General features: G+C 30.9%; 1 protein-coding gene across 5 annotated transcripts in view; it reads left to right on the top strand.

Moving 5' to 3' along the window:
• Positions 1 to 14018, top strand: part of tn (tripartite motif containing protein thin) — a 201398-nt gene extending 187380 nt beyond the window's left edge. For all 5 annotated transcript variants that reach the window (XM_085944165.1, XM_085944162.1, XM_085944164.1 and 2 more), the window contains one exon: positions 12302 to 14018. In XM_085944165.1, coding sequence (XP_085800291.1) covers positions 12302 to 12515 — 214 coding nt within the window. In that variant the 3' untranslated portion in view covers positions 12516 to 14018. The remainder of the gene's footprint in view (positions 1 to 12301) is intronic.
• Positions 14019 to 15039: the final 1021 nt, after the last annotated feature.

The raw sequence follows: 15039 nt of genomic DNA, 5'->3' as shown, positions 1-15039 counted from the left end.
ATAGACAGTTTTGACGGCTAACTTATTGTAATTGTTACAATAACTGCTAATACTTCGATACAAAAAATGAAAAACTACCCTCGATAGCTGCCAATAATGACCGATACTAGTCTTGTGTATAGAATATAATATGCGTTGGTATGTAATTTCATTAATATAAAGAATATTACAGCGCCATACATATCAGTGGTTGTTTATTTAAATAATTCGTTTAGAAGAGGAATTGAAATTTTAAGCATTTTATTTAAACTCCCATCATTTAGACTGGGTATAATGTTATTGCAGATTGCTCCTACTGAAGAAAAAGCTTGTTCAGACTCTTTACTTGTCTTGTCATATTGATTGTCTTTCATATGCAAATTTATATATCCACGTTAAGACGTCATAATATAATATATTTTATTTATTCGCAATAAAATAGTTTTTGGCTTATTTTATCAACCAATTTTTTATAGTATTCCAAGCTAGCATGAAGTATTCTCTAACATAATAAATGTGTTTTTATTAATTTGAACTAGGTTGTAGAGATTTCTCAAAATTTCAGAGTAAATCATGTTCTTGCAGCTACAAATAATTTTGATAAATAAAATCGTAAGTTTATGATATAAAATTATATGAGTATTTTTTAAGTTAAACATTTTTAAGTAAAAAGAGAGTTTTTATTAATATATTAACCGGTAATTCGGTAATTAAATATGGTTATACTTATCGGTTAACCGGATAACCGAAAACTGGGTTAGCAAGATTTAGAAGTTTCTAGTTTTGTAAATGATATTGAGATCACAAAAACTTGATTTATTTAATCCAAATCGATTTAGTATAGACAATTATTTAGGTACCTAATGAAAATAATATGAAGAGGTAAGTAATTCGTTGCAAACTAATGAGAAAATGTAACATGGCTCCTATAGAATTTATATTAAAACATAATTACAAGATAAAAAGAACTTTTTATTTACAATGTTTTTAAATTTTCTGTTGAATCATATAAACTTGACTTGACTAGCTTAAACGATGAAAAAATTTTGTACTTGATAGAAATACTGAATAATGAAATGTCATTTCATATTGATTTCCATAGAAACGCACGTAAATATTATTTAATAATTTAGTTGCTAGGACCCCCTAGCAACTAATAATGGTATTGAAATAACTTTTCATACAAAACAGAATAAACTGAAAATGAATTCACTTCTACTTAAAAATGGCTAAAAGTATTTAAAAAATGCATTGGCATCGTGTTTTGATGTATTCTAAAAGTTTCAAATGTCTAGCTAGTCGAGAATTTAGTTAAAAATCGATTGCCAAATTTGTACTGGACAAATAACCACCGGACAAATTTAATAAGAATACGACCTATGAAAAACGCTGTTATAATTAGTATGTAGTAAGCGGATTTCAGGTGTTTGTCTGATACTTGACCAATGTAGTTGCACATAGGTGGCTAACTCTTTCTACATCCCAGTGTAACTGAATTTTCTCATTATTAAAGGTAAATCTCAAGGAGACGTTTAAGGTATCTATTGTATAGGTATATCTTATAATATTGTCGATTTTTCGAAGTACTCTGGGTTTAAGAGAGAGTGTGTTCATTCTTTAATATATTTTTTTTAAATTTTAAGTAAACATGCAGAAATAAAGTACTTGTAGTGTAGATATTGCGGTAAAAATATACTAAACTTTACTGACGGAACAATGTTATTATTTTGTGTTGATTCTAGCTATAAAACGTGTGCAATATTTTTTAAACTCTTAGTTCTCACTGACATTTCATTTCAGTGCGGTTTGTCTTTTCAAAATAGCGGTGTCAAATTCCAAAGTTCTATCTCTTCTTGGCACTAAGTTAAGTATATCTCGATTTATTTCGGAGCCGGCCGATGTTGGGCATGCAGATCGCAGAACGGCAACGCGTCAGATCCGATCTTCTGGTAGATTGCCAAGTATTTCCCCTCGTATCTTCGTCTTTGGATGCCATTCCAGCGTATCAGTATATCTTGGGTGGCCAATCTTTGGACCAAAAAAATTACAGACATCTCACCAACTGTTTGATAACCTTAAAAAATAATATGTACGCAGGTGTAATAATATTATGAAATCTCAATAATTATATCTGTCACGATAAAAATATGCCAATATTAAAATATATTTTATAATCATCATCAGCCGGGGTCAATCCACTGCTGGATGATCGCCTCCCCAAGCTTTTTCCAACTCTCTCGGTCCTGTGTCGTTCGCTGCCACGTATTTCCGCCGAACTTTACCAGTTCATCAATCCAGCGGCTTTTAGGGCGACCCTGTGGCCGTTTCGTGTCCCTTGGGTACCACTGGATGACGGCATTTGTCCAGCGGCCGTCCTTTCAGTGAGCAATGTGCCCCGCCCATCTCCATTTCAGCTGTTTGGCAACGTCTATTACATCGCGTACTCCTGTCTGCTTCCTAACCCATTCGTTTCTCTTACGGTCCGTTACATACACCTCTCCATGCCTCGCTGTGCGACTCTTAGCCTTTGGACATCTCTCGTGTTGAGGGTCCACGTCTCGCAGCCATTCGTGAGCACGGGTAGCACACATTGGTCGAACACCCTACTCTTAAGACACAATGGTAGGTCACTCTTGAAGATACTATTCAGACGTCCGAAAGCACTCCATCCCAGCTTTGTTCTTCGAGCAATTTCATCGTGCATAATAATATTATAATGTAATAAAGTGAAGCTATATTTAGTATTTTATATCAATTAATATAATGTCAAACACATTTTTATTACGTATGAAAAGTATGTTATTTTTAATATAAATATGAAAAAAAAGTACCTGATAACCATAATTTTATGACGACTGTTTTCGTACTATGTACGTATTTTTTGTTAAATAAAATAGGATTAATGAAAACGGTAAATATGTTTCATTTATACATAGTATATCATTCAAATATTGAACTAGGTATAAGTATATAAAACTACTTACTTTATTTTGTAAGATCACATATTACGTCATAGTACATAGGCGCGAATCCCAATTGCAATAATTCTGCTGGGTTTTCAATTGATATATGTTCAATAAAATAATGTTACGCTGTTAAATCCTGTGAATTATTCGTTGAATAAGAAACACAGTTTATTAAATTATTAGCAAGTGCAATTACGTTATAAGTAAATTTTGGAGACATCCTGACAACAGTTAGTAATTGAGGTAATATTAATACTTTGATTTAAAATACAAAAACATAGCAAAGCATACAAGGTATTTTAAAAACACTAGTTAACTTCGTCGCAATTAGATAGAACACGTATAGTTCAGTAGTCAGAGCACATGGGTGCGAATCCCAGGAATCAATGTCGTATATTTTTCGAAAGGGTGTTTTCTAGTGGTTATAATATATTTTTCAGAAGTGTTTATTACAAATTATATTTGTATATTTAATTATCCTTCATTCAGTGTATTTTGAATAATATTATAACGAGGCTCTTCCCATAAAAAATCAATTAAAAGATTACAACATTCTAAAATTACAGTATTGAATGAAAATAATGGTACTGTTCGGTTATACGGAATACAGCGGAAAACGCATTTTAAAAATAGCCAATAAACTGGATTATTTGTTAGTTTGGGTTAGTTTAGGTTAGGTTAGGTTAGGTTTGGTTAGGTTAACCTAACAAATAATCCAGTTTATCGGCTATTTTCAAAATGCGTTTTCCACTGTATTCCATATAACCGAACAGTACCAAAATAATAAAATATTTTTTTTATATATTAACTTTAAAATCAATTGAAATACATAACACAAAATTATTTTTTTATTTCTTACGATATAATATGGTTGTTATTTCCTGCCTATATTTTCTCTCCAAAGTGCCTGCGTTTGTTGACCGAAGCGTTTTAACAGGGAAGCCTGTTGCATTCTAAAACCTCCCAGTCACTGTCACTTAAAACACAACTCTTTCACGTCGTATCTTCGCTCAAGAGATAAATGAATACTTAACACTGATTCTCGTGTGACATGGCCTCGATTTAGGAAAACTGTCACGTATGATAATCATTCAAAGTGTCACAGACAATATAATTGGGAATTTTGTGTAATCTGTCAAAGTAGATATTATATAGTGCTTACGTTGTTATGAAATGAGCTTTCTTTTTGATCATAAACCATTTATATTTTGCATAATTATTTATTGTGATTAAAAATAAAATATTTTAAAAACTATTTTTCGAAAATAAAATTTGATCTAATTTGTAAAAATAACTTGTTAACATTGTCACAATATTAGCATTGAATGATCCACTTTTTTTTAATATGCAACTGTCCGTACATATTTACAAAGAATTTTGACTAACATCGCAAAAAAAAAACAATTATTCAAAATGTCACTTAAAACATAATTGGAAATTTTACTTATAAAATTTTTGGCAAAAGACATTACTTTGCAATAGCAAATTGTTGTTTTTTATAAGTCCGCGGACTAGTTTTTTAAGAGGTCATGTCAAATTTATTTATTTAACATGATATTAAGTCCACCTTACTAGTTTTCGAGTTTTACGAAATTGTTCACTTTTTGTTACCGCACAATAAATTTTTAATAATTTTAATTTTTTTTTTTTTTTGACCATGTCCGATCCTAATAGGATCATATGGGCCTCCACAGAGTAGAGGTTTTGTATTAACAGATTTTGTTTTTTTTACGAGAAATGGATGTCAGCCACTTGCTCAACCTATTAGGTCCATACCCTGACTCACACACAAACTGAAAAACAATATGTGTACTTGCCAGACCCAGGATTCGAACCTGAGACCCACAGCGTGATAGTCCAACGCTTATGCCGCAAATATTTTTTCCTGTAAATGTAATTGTTCGTTTCTAAGTGGAACATATCGCCCTCTATAATGTGGAGGTTATTTTAACAAACTTTTTCAAAATGCATGTTTATTAGATATTCTCTTTACACATTTAGGGCATCGTATTTAATGAAGCAAACATTGAAAATATAGCCCCTGTTGTCGATTATAATCTCTTGGGTACCTCTGTCCGATTGCATTTCTCCGGTGGTTATACATTCGTTGAATGAAATTGTCATTTTCCCTTTCATCCGTTTTGGCAACACGTTATTTTTCGATATTTGTGTAGCTAGATTTCAAAATCAGATAAGTCCATAATGGACGAATGGAGAAAAACAGCTTTTTGTTTTCTCAAGTACAAGTGCAAGGGTGAAAGTTTATATTATTTCGATTATGGAATATTTAAAATTAATAAGTTCCACATTTTGATAATACAGACATGTTAGAAAGTAGTAGTTCTTCAACAATTCACAAAAAAGTCAAAAATACCTATAGGTAGACTTGGCTGATTTTGAAATCTAGCGACACGTGTGTTTGGATTCGGAACATTGACATATGTAATAATTCAGTGAACGCAAAACTTATAAACCATAATTATCATAAATCATAACTATTGAACATAATATGTATTGTCTAAGATAGATGTAGTTAATGATCCACAAAATTTTAGTGTCATTGATGTCGATCGCTTTTATTGAAAATATACCAGTGCGAACGTATAAATCCACACATTGACTACTCAACTAGGGATTGCAATATCTAAAAATATTTAAATACCAGTATTTCGGTATTTCTTATTGAATACCGCTATTAAAACCGGTATTCGTCAAAACATATAATATAAAAGTTCCTATCATTAAATATAATAATTAAAATCAATTTAAAACACTACTTTATAGCAACCTAAACTACATTATTATACTGACCTTTGGAACTATATTATACAGATCATAATATTTTAGAACTACTAAATTTTACAAATACTGTAAGTCTGTGTACAGAAAAATGTCTATGAAATTCAACGTTTGTTGGATGTACTATCAACGTTAGAACACGAATGTGATCTTTTTCGAAATATGTTAATTCATCGCGACATTTATATAAGTATATATTTGAGGCATTTTGTTTAATATTATTCAACTTTTGTCGGTTTCAGTCGAATATATTTGCGTTTAGCAGCAAAAAAAAAATATAATATGGTAATACCTTTAAATTCATTTTTAAAAAACACATACGTGTATGCTTTCGTAGTACCGAAAATATCGGTATTTTTAATTTTTAAAACCGGTATTTCGGTATTGATAAATAATTGAATACCGGTTTTTAGATACCGGTATTGCAATCCCTACACTTGGCACGACTATTCTCTATATATGATTTTATTTTAACTTTGACAAGCATTGCCACAATTTATTATTAGTATCACAATGTATAAAATTATGCAAAGTGGATTATGCTGACGGAAATTTAAAGTCACCAGGGGGTAACACGTTATTATTTTCCAATTACGTTGGTGCAGAGTTTAACCCCAAATTTGCAGTGGTCGGATGACATACCTACCCTTTTGAAAATATACATGGCTTTCCGCGTATTAAAACTGAAATTAACCGTACCTCATATGAGCCAAGTACCAGCGCACGTAGATGGTTTGCAATCTAATATCTACCGGATTATAATAAAATATCAAGGGAGCTTTAACATTATCATTGTGCATTATTCACGCGCAGAATTTAAAAATGATCATAAATTTCAAGATCATTTTTTTAAAATTTAATAATTAAATAAAACGCAATGTTTAGTAACTACTTCCACTTTTTACAACGTTTTTATTAGCTCGTATTCTTATTTATCCGGTGGTTGTTTATTGAGTACAAATCTTGAAATTGATTTTTAATTAATTTCCCGACTAGCTAGACATTTTAAACTTTGCGAATATATCAAAACACGATGCCAATGCATTCTTTTAATACTTTTAGTTATCTTTAAGTAGAATTGAATTCATTTTCAGTTAATTCTGTTTTGAATGAAAAGTTATTTCGGAAGAAATCCGTAATCCAATCCACTATTATTGGTTGCTAAGTGGGTGGTCCTGGATATATGCATTACTATGGAAATCAAAATGACATTTCAGTATTCTATATTTGTTTGTTTGTTTTTTATTTACTTCATATCAACTACAAGTTTGAGCATATTGAGCATAATAATTCAACAGAAAATTTAAAAACGCTGTATATAAAAAGTTCTTTTTATCTTGTAATTTTATAATTAAACTGGACTGTTTTGTCCACTTCAAATGGATATTGTTAACTATTAAAGAAAATATAATATAACTGATATATTTATACTAACCAATTTAAAAAGAAAGAAAAATATTTATTGAAATTATGAATAATAATTAAACAGCTTACAAGAAATTCACTGTTCAAAATAAATCAAATACATTCAGAAAAATATTATTCAATTTTACTTTTTTGAGCAATAAAGGTTCAATGAACTAATTTTTAATTGTTTAATCGAATTTTATAATCCAAGTTATCAAATTCAATAGTGAGTAAATCATGAACAAAGAAAACATAAACAGTCGCTGTATCTCTAATGCTGTACATTTTCTTCATTTCCCCTTTCCTCCATCAGAGTTGCGCCAGTTTGAGGACTTTCAACGCAATCGGATATCCGGATTTGGTCTTTTAATTCACGTACGTTAGCACCACATTGAGGCGAAGGCATTTTCGATTAAACTAAATGTGCTGTAACACTAAGCTCTGTTTTAATTTGTATTTCTTGTACAAGACAGTCAGTTTACCGTACTTGTATCATTCATTTCTTGAATGGTGTTAGCTGTCTAGTTGTATAATGGTGGAAATGCAGTGTATTAATAATTTTAAAAAATGCAATGTTTAGTAACTACTTGCAAATACCTCTCTGGGTTCTAAATTAATAATATATAAAAAAATAATGACAATTAAAATGATTGTTTTCTTTATGTCACTGATAAAAAAACGAGCAACATTATATATTTAATTGGGTAGGTCAGCAGTCCGATTGTTGTGTGATAGTATTACAATAATAAAAGTGAAATAATCACAAAAACACCCTGATTAAAAAAAAGAAAACAAAAATATAATATTATGATTTCGCTGGGAATCAAATTCGGAGCCCCCGAACGAGAACCATGTAACTGACACATTATACTACGAAGGCTGCCACGGACTAGGTATATTATATTATAAATGTCATCTAGATATAGATTGAAAAAAAAATGTGATATTTATATTTTATCTTACCGGTAATGAGTATTAATGATTAAACAATATCATATTATATTCACTGTAGTGATTAAAATACAATATGTAGATATTAAGTAATTACTTTGTCCAGATTGATTTAAGTTTTGTACTACCCATTCCATATAAGTTATTTTTATGACCCGAGTTTCGCCTTTAGGGATCTTCAAGCACAGTGCACACAAACCAATGGCAAATGCACACTGCCACAGAATATGTTTATATATTAAGTGTGAATATATTATTATGTATTATTTTTCATACAATACAATAATTTAAAGATCACGAAAACATTAATATTCAGTAAATAAGTAAGTAGGTATAAACTCTTAAGTGTTGATATAATTAACAAGCCTATTAAATGTTATTACTTGTAAGCAACATAACTAAGTAAAAGTATTGGAGACAATATCTTTCCATGAATAATTTATTGTCAATCGGCGCTATTAAAGTGTTTATATCAACAGTAATAATTGTAGTGTTGTTTTGTTCTAAGATAGCTAAATATAATTATTGTTAATCAGTACTTCTTCCTCACATCCGCCAAATCTTAAAGCTTCCGCAACGAAATTAATGCTTGGAGCTTTAAGCTCCGAGTAAAGCGTTATCGATTTAATTCGGTTTGCACGATATACCTTTGACTCCTTCGGGACATGTTTTCGACGCGTAAATTTACGATTACCTTTAACGGGATGGTCTGGTTAATAGCCGTGCGTCGTACCTCGCCACCTGTCTTGGATACTGCCTTGTTGGGTCTATCGAATTTATATTAGCAAATTATTTATAATGTACTGCAAAGCGCAGAGTAATCCCTGTTCCTTATAGACAAGCGTTTATGTATCTTTTAAAACACCCTCTTTGTAAGCAGCTGACATGACAGGAAATAATAATTTGTATTACTATTATAAATATCACTATTTTTACCACGTTTTTCATAGCACGTATTCTTGTTTCTCCGATGGTTGTTTATCCAGTACAAAACTTGTAATCGATTTTTAACTAACTTCCCGACTAGCTTGACATTTAAAACTTTTAGAATATATCAGACCATGACGACAATGCATTCTTTTATTACTTTAGCCATCTTCAACTCATTAGTGGCACAGGTATCCATATGGACACATCAATTTTGTTGATGGTGTGACATGAATTTTTATTTGTTTTAAAAAATTTTTATTTACATTTTTTATGTATCTGTAATATAACAGAGAATGAATAGTGAAAATAAAATTTTCATAACGTTTTTAAGTTTTGAGATAATAGCCGTGTCCATATGGACACGCGTGACACTTATGTTATCAATTTTTTTTTTTGGATTGTATGGTTTATTAGTAGAATTATTATAAAGTATGATAGTTTTCAATACACATTACACACAAGCTTATATTGCATTTTCTTCACTGCGTTCTGATTCTAAATGTTTCTTTTTCTTTAAAAAAATCAGTCACAGCGTCGATTTTTTCTATTTTTTTGAATACAATAATTTAACAAATTATATCGTATATCTGCTAGAACCATTGATTTTGATATACATAGTTTTGAATATCCATCCTATCAAGATCCATCAGCGTTCTTATTTTCCACATTTTTCCCGAAAAATTGATATTTTGTGCAGCTAGGTGTAATGGCGTGTAGAATCTCCAGTTGCAGTATAAAATATCAGATTGGTCTATCTATATTCATGCATTCCTAGATTTCACTTGTTTATCTGCTTTTAATTGTATATGATTTAAATTATCGATTGTTCCACCACCATCCTCATCTGTTAAAACCGCATGATCTGGTCGGTGGTGAGATAAATAATAATATTATATTCGTCGACATTATCATTATCACTAGCGTCACAAAGTGCATTCAATGCATTATTTACCAGCATTTCTCTTTTTTCAATCTTAGACATATCCCAGAAACTAAATAATTTGACAAAATGAGAATAATAAATTTTATAAAAAATATAGTGATAACACTGATAACAAATCATAATTTAAATTTGTAGTGTTAAGTGGCACGCGTGTCCATATGGACATGCATTAATTCATTATGCAATAACACCACATAAACAAAAGTAATTCCATTTCGTAATTACACATCATGAAACTGAACACGTTTATAATGCATTCAATGACAGAAATATTATTCTTTGAAACAATATAATCTGAAAACCACGGTTACCTTTAACATAAGTCCATCATTTTTTTATTATAAAATGAATGGCACTTTGACACTTGATATTAATTTTATTATGTCAGCTAGATCATTAAAATGACAAACAATTGAAGCAGTGTACTTATTTCAACTGACTAACGTTTATAAACCAAATTATTATTTTAAAATAACAATTAGGCAAAGTAAACTGTACCACAATAATTGCGTGTCCATATGGACACGGGTGACACTAACGTGAGCAATTGGGTCTGGCACTAAAGAGTTAAGTAGAATTGAATTCATTTTCAGTTAATTCTGTATTGTATGAAAAGTTATTTCTGAAGAAATTCGTAATCCAATCCACTATTATTGGTTGCTAAGGGAGTGGTCCTAGCAACTAAATTATTAATATTTACGTGCGTTACAATGCAAATCAAAATGACATTTCAGTATTCTATATGTGTTTGTTTGTTTGTTTCAAAATAGAAAAAAAATGATTTGTTGACAATAATTGTCTTATTTGTCCTAAATTATTAATACATAGAATTGTCAAGTTTATATTATGATTCAACAGAAAATTTAAAAACGTGGTATATAAAAAGTTCTCTTTATCTTGTAATTATTTTATTTTTAAATCGCAATAAAGACACAACTGAAATCACATTAATCATAACTATATTGGAAAAATTTACATATCGTGTAAATCTAAAAAAATAGACGTCATGACGATCATCACCCGGGGTTGATCCCCACTGCTCGACCCCCACTACCCCACTACCGTACACTTTTTCCACTTTTATCGTTCTCTAATTATTGACTTAGCAGGTATGCAGATCCACCGTAGTTTTTATATTCGTATATCCAGCGGGTTTTAGGGCGTCTTATGGTGGTCTAGTGACCATTGATACCACTGTATGTCGGCATTTGTCCGCGCATATGTCCAGCCCTCCACGACTTGTATCATATCACGTTTGCTCACTTATCCATTGGTTACAACTGTAGTCTATGTGCGTTATACCCTACATACATTTTTCTATACCAGGTTGTGCTACTCGTAATTTTTGGAAAACTCTTCCATAAAGCGTCCATATTTCACATGCATAGTACGTAAGCACTAGTACCACATATTCGTTGAATACGTTTTGCTTAAGATATAATTAGAGCAATTTCATTATACATGTCACCGTCTATTTAACATTTGTTTCCAATATAGACATAGTTGTTGATCCGTTCAATGTAAGTGTCATTGATGAGGATCACTTTTAGTTTAGAATCACTATTTTTCTTCTTCGAGACATTTACCTTTAAACCTACTTTGCGGCTTTCATATGCAAGCTCCTGCATCCTGTTTGGAAGGTCAACTGTTCGTTGGCAACGGTAATAATATCGTCTGCAAAGCGCAGGTGTCTGAGGTATTCGCCGTTAATAGTAGCGGTGAATAATTTGGATGAGATAGTGTTGCCTTGCCGGACACCCTTACTAATATGAAATCTGTAAGGATGGCTTAATGATGAAGCTTTACGATAGCCATTTCATCACTATATAATATGTTATTCAAAAATAAACGTTCCATTTATTAAATAAAGAGGCATAATATTATATTCATTCTAATTGCGTATCTCAGAAAGTTAAAAAAATATTATCTCTAATACAAATAACAAACTTCTCCCGTTAGCATTAGGCTGCGTCTTAAAAAAAACTATAATAGGTTTTTGTATCCCTGTTAACTATATTATATGAAGTCGGAATCATCAGTTCATTATTACCCCATGACATAATATAATATAATATGTCATTAGTAGTGCCAATTGAATGCACAATATATATTTTCAGTCAAATTTCATTGAATATCGATATGTTCCATTTACGAATTAATAAGTGCGAATTACTATATATTTTACAACTATTTTTAATATTACTTGTTGAACCTATGACTCCTCGTGGTTTTGTATTTGAAACCTGTCGACAATCATGCTCTTTCAATATGTTAATTATTTAATGTAAGTAAGCACAGCTCTGAAATGTGTGATTTTTATTTCCAGGGGTGTAGCAGTAGACGACCAGGGCTACATCTGCGTGGCTGACTCTGGCAACAACCGCATCCAGATCTTCCATCCTGATGGAACCTTCCTCAGAGCATTCGGGTCCTGGGGATCAGGGGATGCAGAATTTAAGGGACTTGAGGGTATCGCAGTAATGTCCAACGGAAATATCATAGTCTGCGATAGAGAGAACCATCGCGTACAGGTGTTTTAGATTTTATGAAGATATCACAAGGAAGAATTATTAATAATTTATATTAGATATCTTGTGAAGACGATTCTTACAATGGAGGCGTATGAGACTATTGTCTGAGAAGAAATCACTTTATACAAATATTTAAATAAGAACGTCGATACAATTTAAAGACGCCAGTGGTTAATCCAACATTTGTACTTCCCAATTATAACAACAGTAACAAGTTGAGAACGAGACAAGATTAAAACATAAATCACATCAAATATACCACGTTTGCCTTTTATTATAAAACCAGTATTCTGACTTTTTATTAATAATAGCAAAAGTTCCTAATACCTTCGTTTTGCTAAGTTAAATTTTATACGAATACGACTCTAATAATAACATTTCTTTTGACTTTTAGAGACTTTTGCAAACATCTTTTGAGAATATATAAAATAAATACCTGTGTATTTTGTGGTGCCAACATTTTCCTCACAGATAAAATGATACTTTTATACTTTTTAGTATTTAAGTAAAAGCATTTTTTTTTCTATTTGAAAATTAAATACCCTCATGCTTTTTGATCAGCGTAATTATTGTCTTCCATGAATTAAAAGAAAAATATATCTACCATTTACAAAATTAATTATTCCTAATTTGTGTTAGAACTAAATAATACCTACTCAATAATATTATGTAGGTTAGTACATAATTAAACTATTATTTAATCTTAAAACACCTGACTGCGGACTTTTATCCCTTAAATATTTAGACAAATATATATTATATTAACTCATTTTATATTCACTAACATAACTATTCGCAATATTTTTTGCTAGTCATCTTTGTGTTTCATATTAGTTTTGTATGGTGTGAAGAGCTCAATAAAAAATACATCAATATAAAAAAAAAAATATTTCTTCTAGGTACCTACTCTAAAAGTTTCTATTTTTTATAAAGAAAAAATGATATCTTGACAATGAGAGGCACCTGTTTTAAAGTAGTGATAAATGATCTATTCTCTGTTTTTTTTTTTAATAAATCTTATATAATTATAACATTTTAATGTACACTTCAAAATCATTAAAGATCATTAGTAAAAATAGTAAAATATATTTGAACAATAAAAATTACAAAAAAAATGTCGCTCTGTCGTAAAAAAAACTATTTTTAATTTTAAATTAAATGCAGGTTAATATAAATTGATTAAAAAATTTCCATTTGATTTCTTAATTTTTTTTTCGTCAGCTAATTATTTTATTTGAAAATTTCTTTATTTTTTTATTAACACTATTGTCCTTAACATTTTATCGTAACTTCGCCAATACTCATTTATTATTTTGAGCCTTTTTTATTAAGTTTGGTCATGTAGAAAATCTACCGTTATCACTTAGTTGTATTAGTAATATTTTCAGTAAACTGTCAATTTTGTTTAAAAGTTTTTTTTTTGTTTAAATAGGACCCATGTGTTTTTTGTATATGATATAAATTTTTAATACAAATACTGTTTTTATAAAGTGTTGATAAATAAATAAATTCTATTACAAAATTCTTCTTTTTCTGTATCATATAAAATTCACTTATGTTGATGTTTTTCATAAGTAAGTATTAAAGAGTCGAAGAGATCGAAGTCGAAAGTTTACCAAGTTGAGAAGGTTTGAGACGCTCACAGTTGTTTCTTATCGAGAGAACATACTGACTAAAACACTACACGATGTCAGCAATTGCCAAGCACTCGATAAACACAGGACATAAATTTGACTTCTAGATCAAGATCATCATCATCAGCCTCAATCTATCCACTGCTGGATGAAGCCATCTCCAAGTTGATTCCACTTCTCTCAGTCCTGTGCGTTGCGTTGCCACGTACTTCCGCATAACTTTATCATGTCATCGATACAGCGGCCTCTAGGTCTACCTTACGGACATTTTGTACCCCTTGGATACCATTGGATAACTAAATTTGTCCAAGTTCTTCGAGCTATGTGTCCAGCCCATTTCCATTTGAGGTTTGTTGCGAACTATATAAGGTACATCAGAAACCCTTGTCTGTCTTCTTATCCACTCATTCCTTTTTTTGTACTTTCGCGTTATGCCCAGTATGCACCTCTCCACACCACGTTATGCTACTATAAGTTCCTGGATCTCTCTTTTACTTAGGGTTCATGTTTCACACGCATATGAGATTACGGGAAGCATACACTGGTTGAACACTTTGCGGTTTAGGCTCAGTGGGAGGTCACTTTTTAAAACATTATTCAGGCTGCTAAAAGCACTCCAGCCGAGCTTTACTAGACCAAGATATTGGGTCGGAATAAGGGATATTTATCATGGATTGGTAAAAAATGCAATTAAAATCCATAAGAACCATGAAAATATTAACAGGTATGATGGACTATGGTTAAAAACGTTATGGCCTTCGGCACTGTCAGCAAAATCCGGTATCTCTGGTCGTAATACCTGACACAGCATAATTATTACTCTGAGCAATATCGGATTTACTTTGATATTCTTAGCGCGGCTCCCGCACTCATACACCTACAATACACTTCATCATAAC

Source organism: Rhyacophila brunnea, unplaced genomic scaffold (assembly GCF_057557595.1).
Source record: "Rhyacophila brunnea isolate RB1 unplaced genomic scaffold, BYU_Rbru_1.0 scaffold_17, whole genome shotgun sequence".
NCBI classification, from domain to species: Eukaryota; Metazoa; Arthropoda; class Insecta; order Trichoptera; family Rhyacophilidae; genus Rhyacophila; species Rhyacophila brunnea.
The sequence above is the reverse complement of the archived record's forward strand: the minus strand, read 5'-3'. Positions and strand labels throughout refer to the sequence as shown.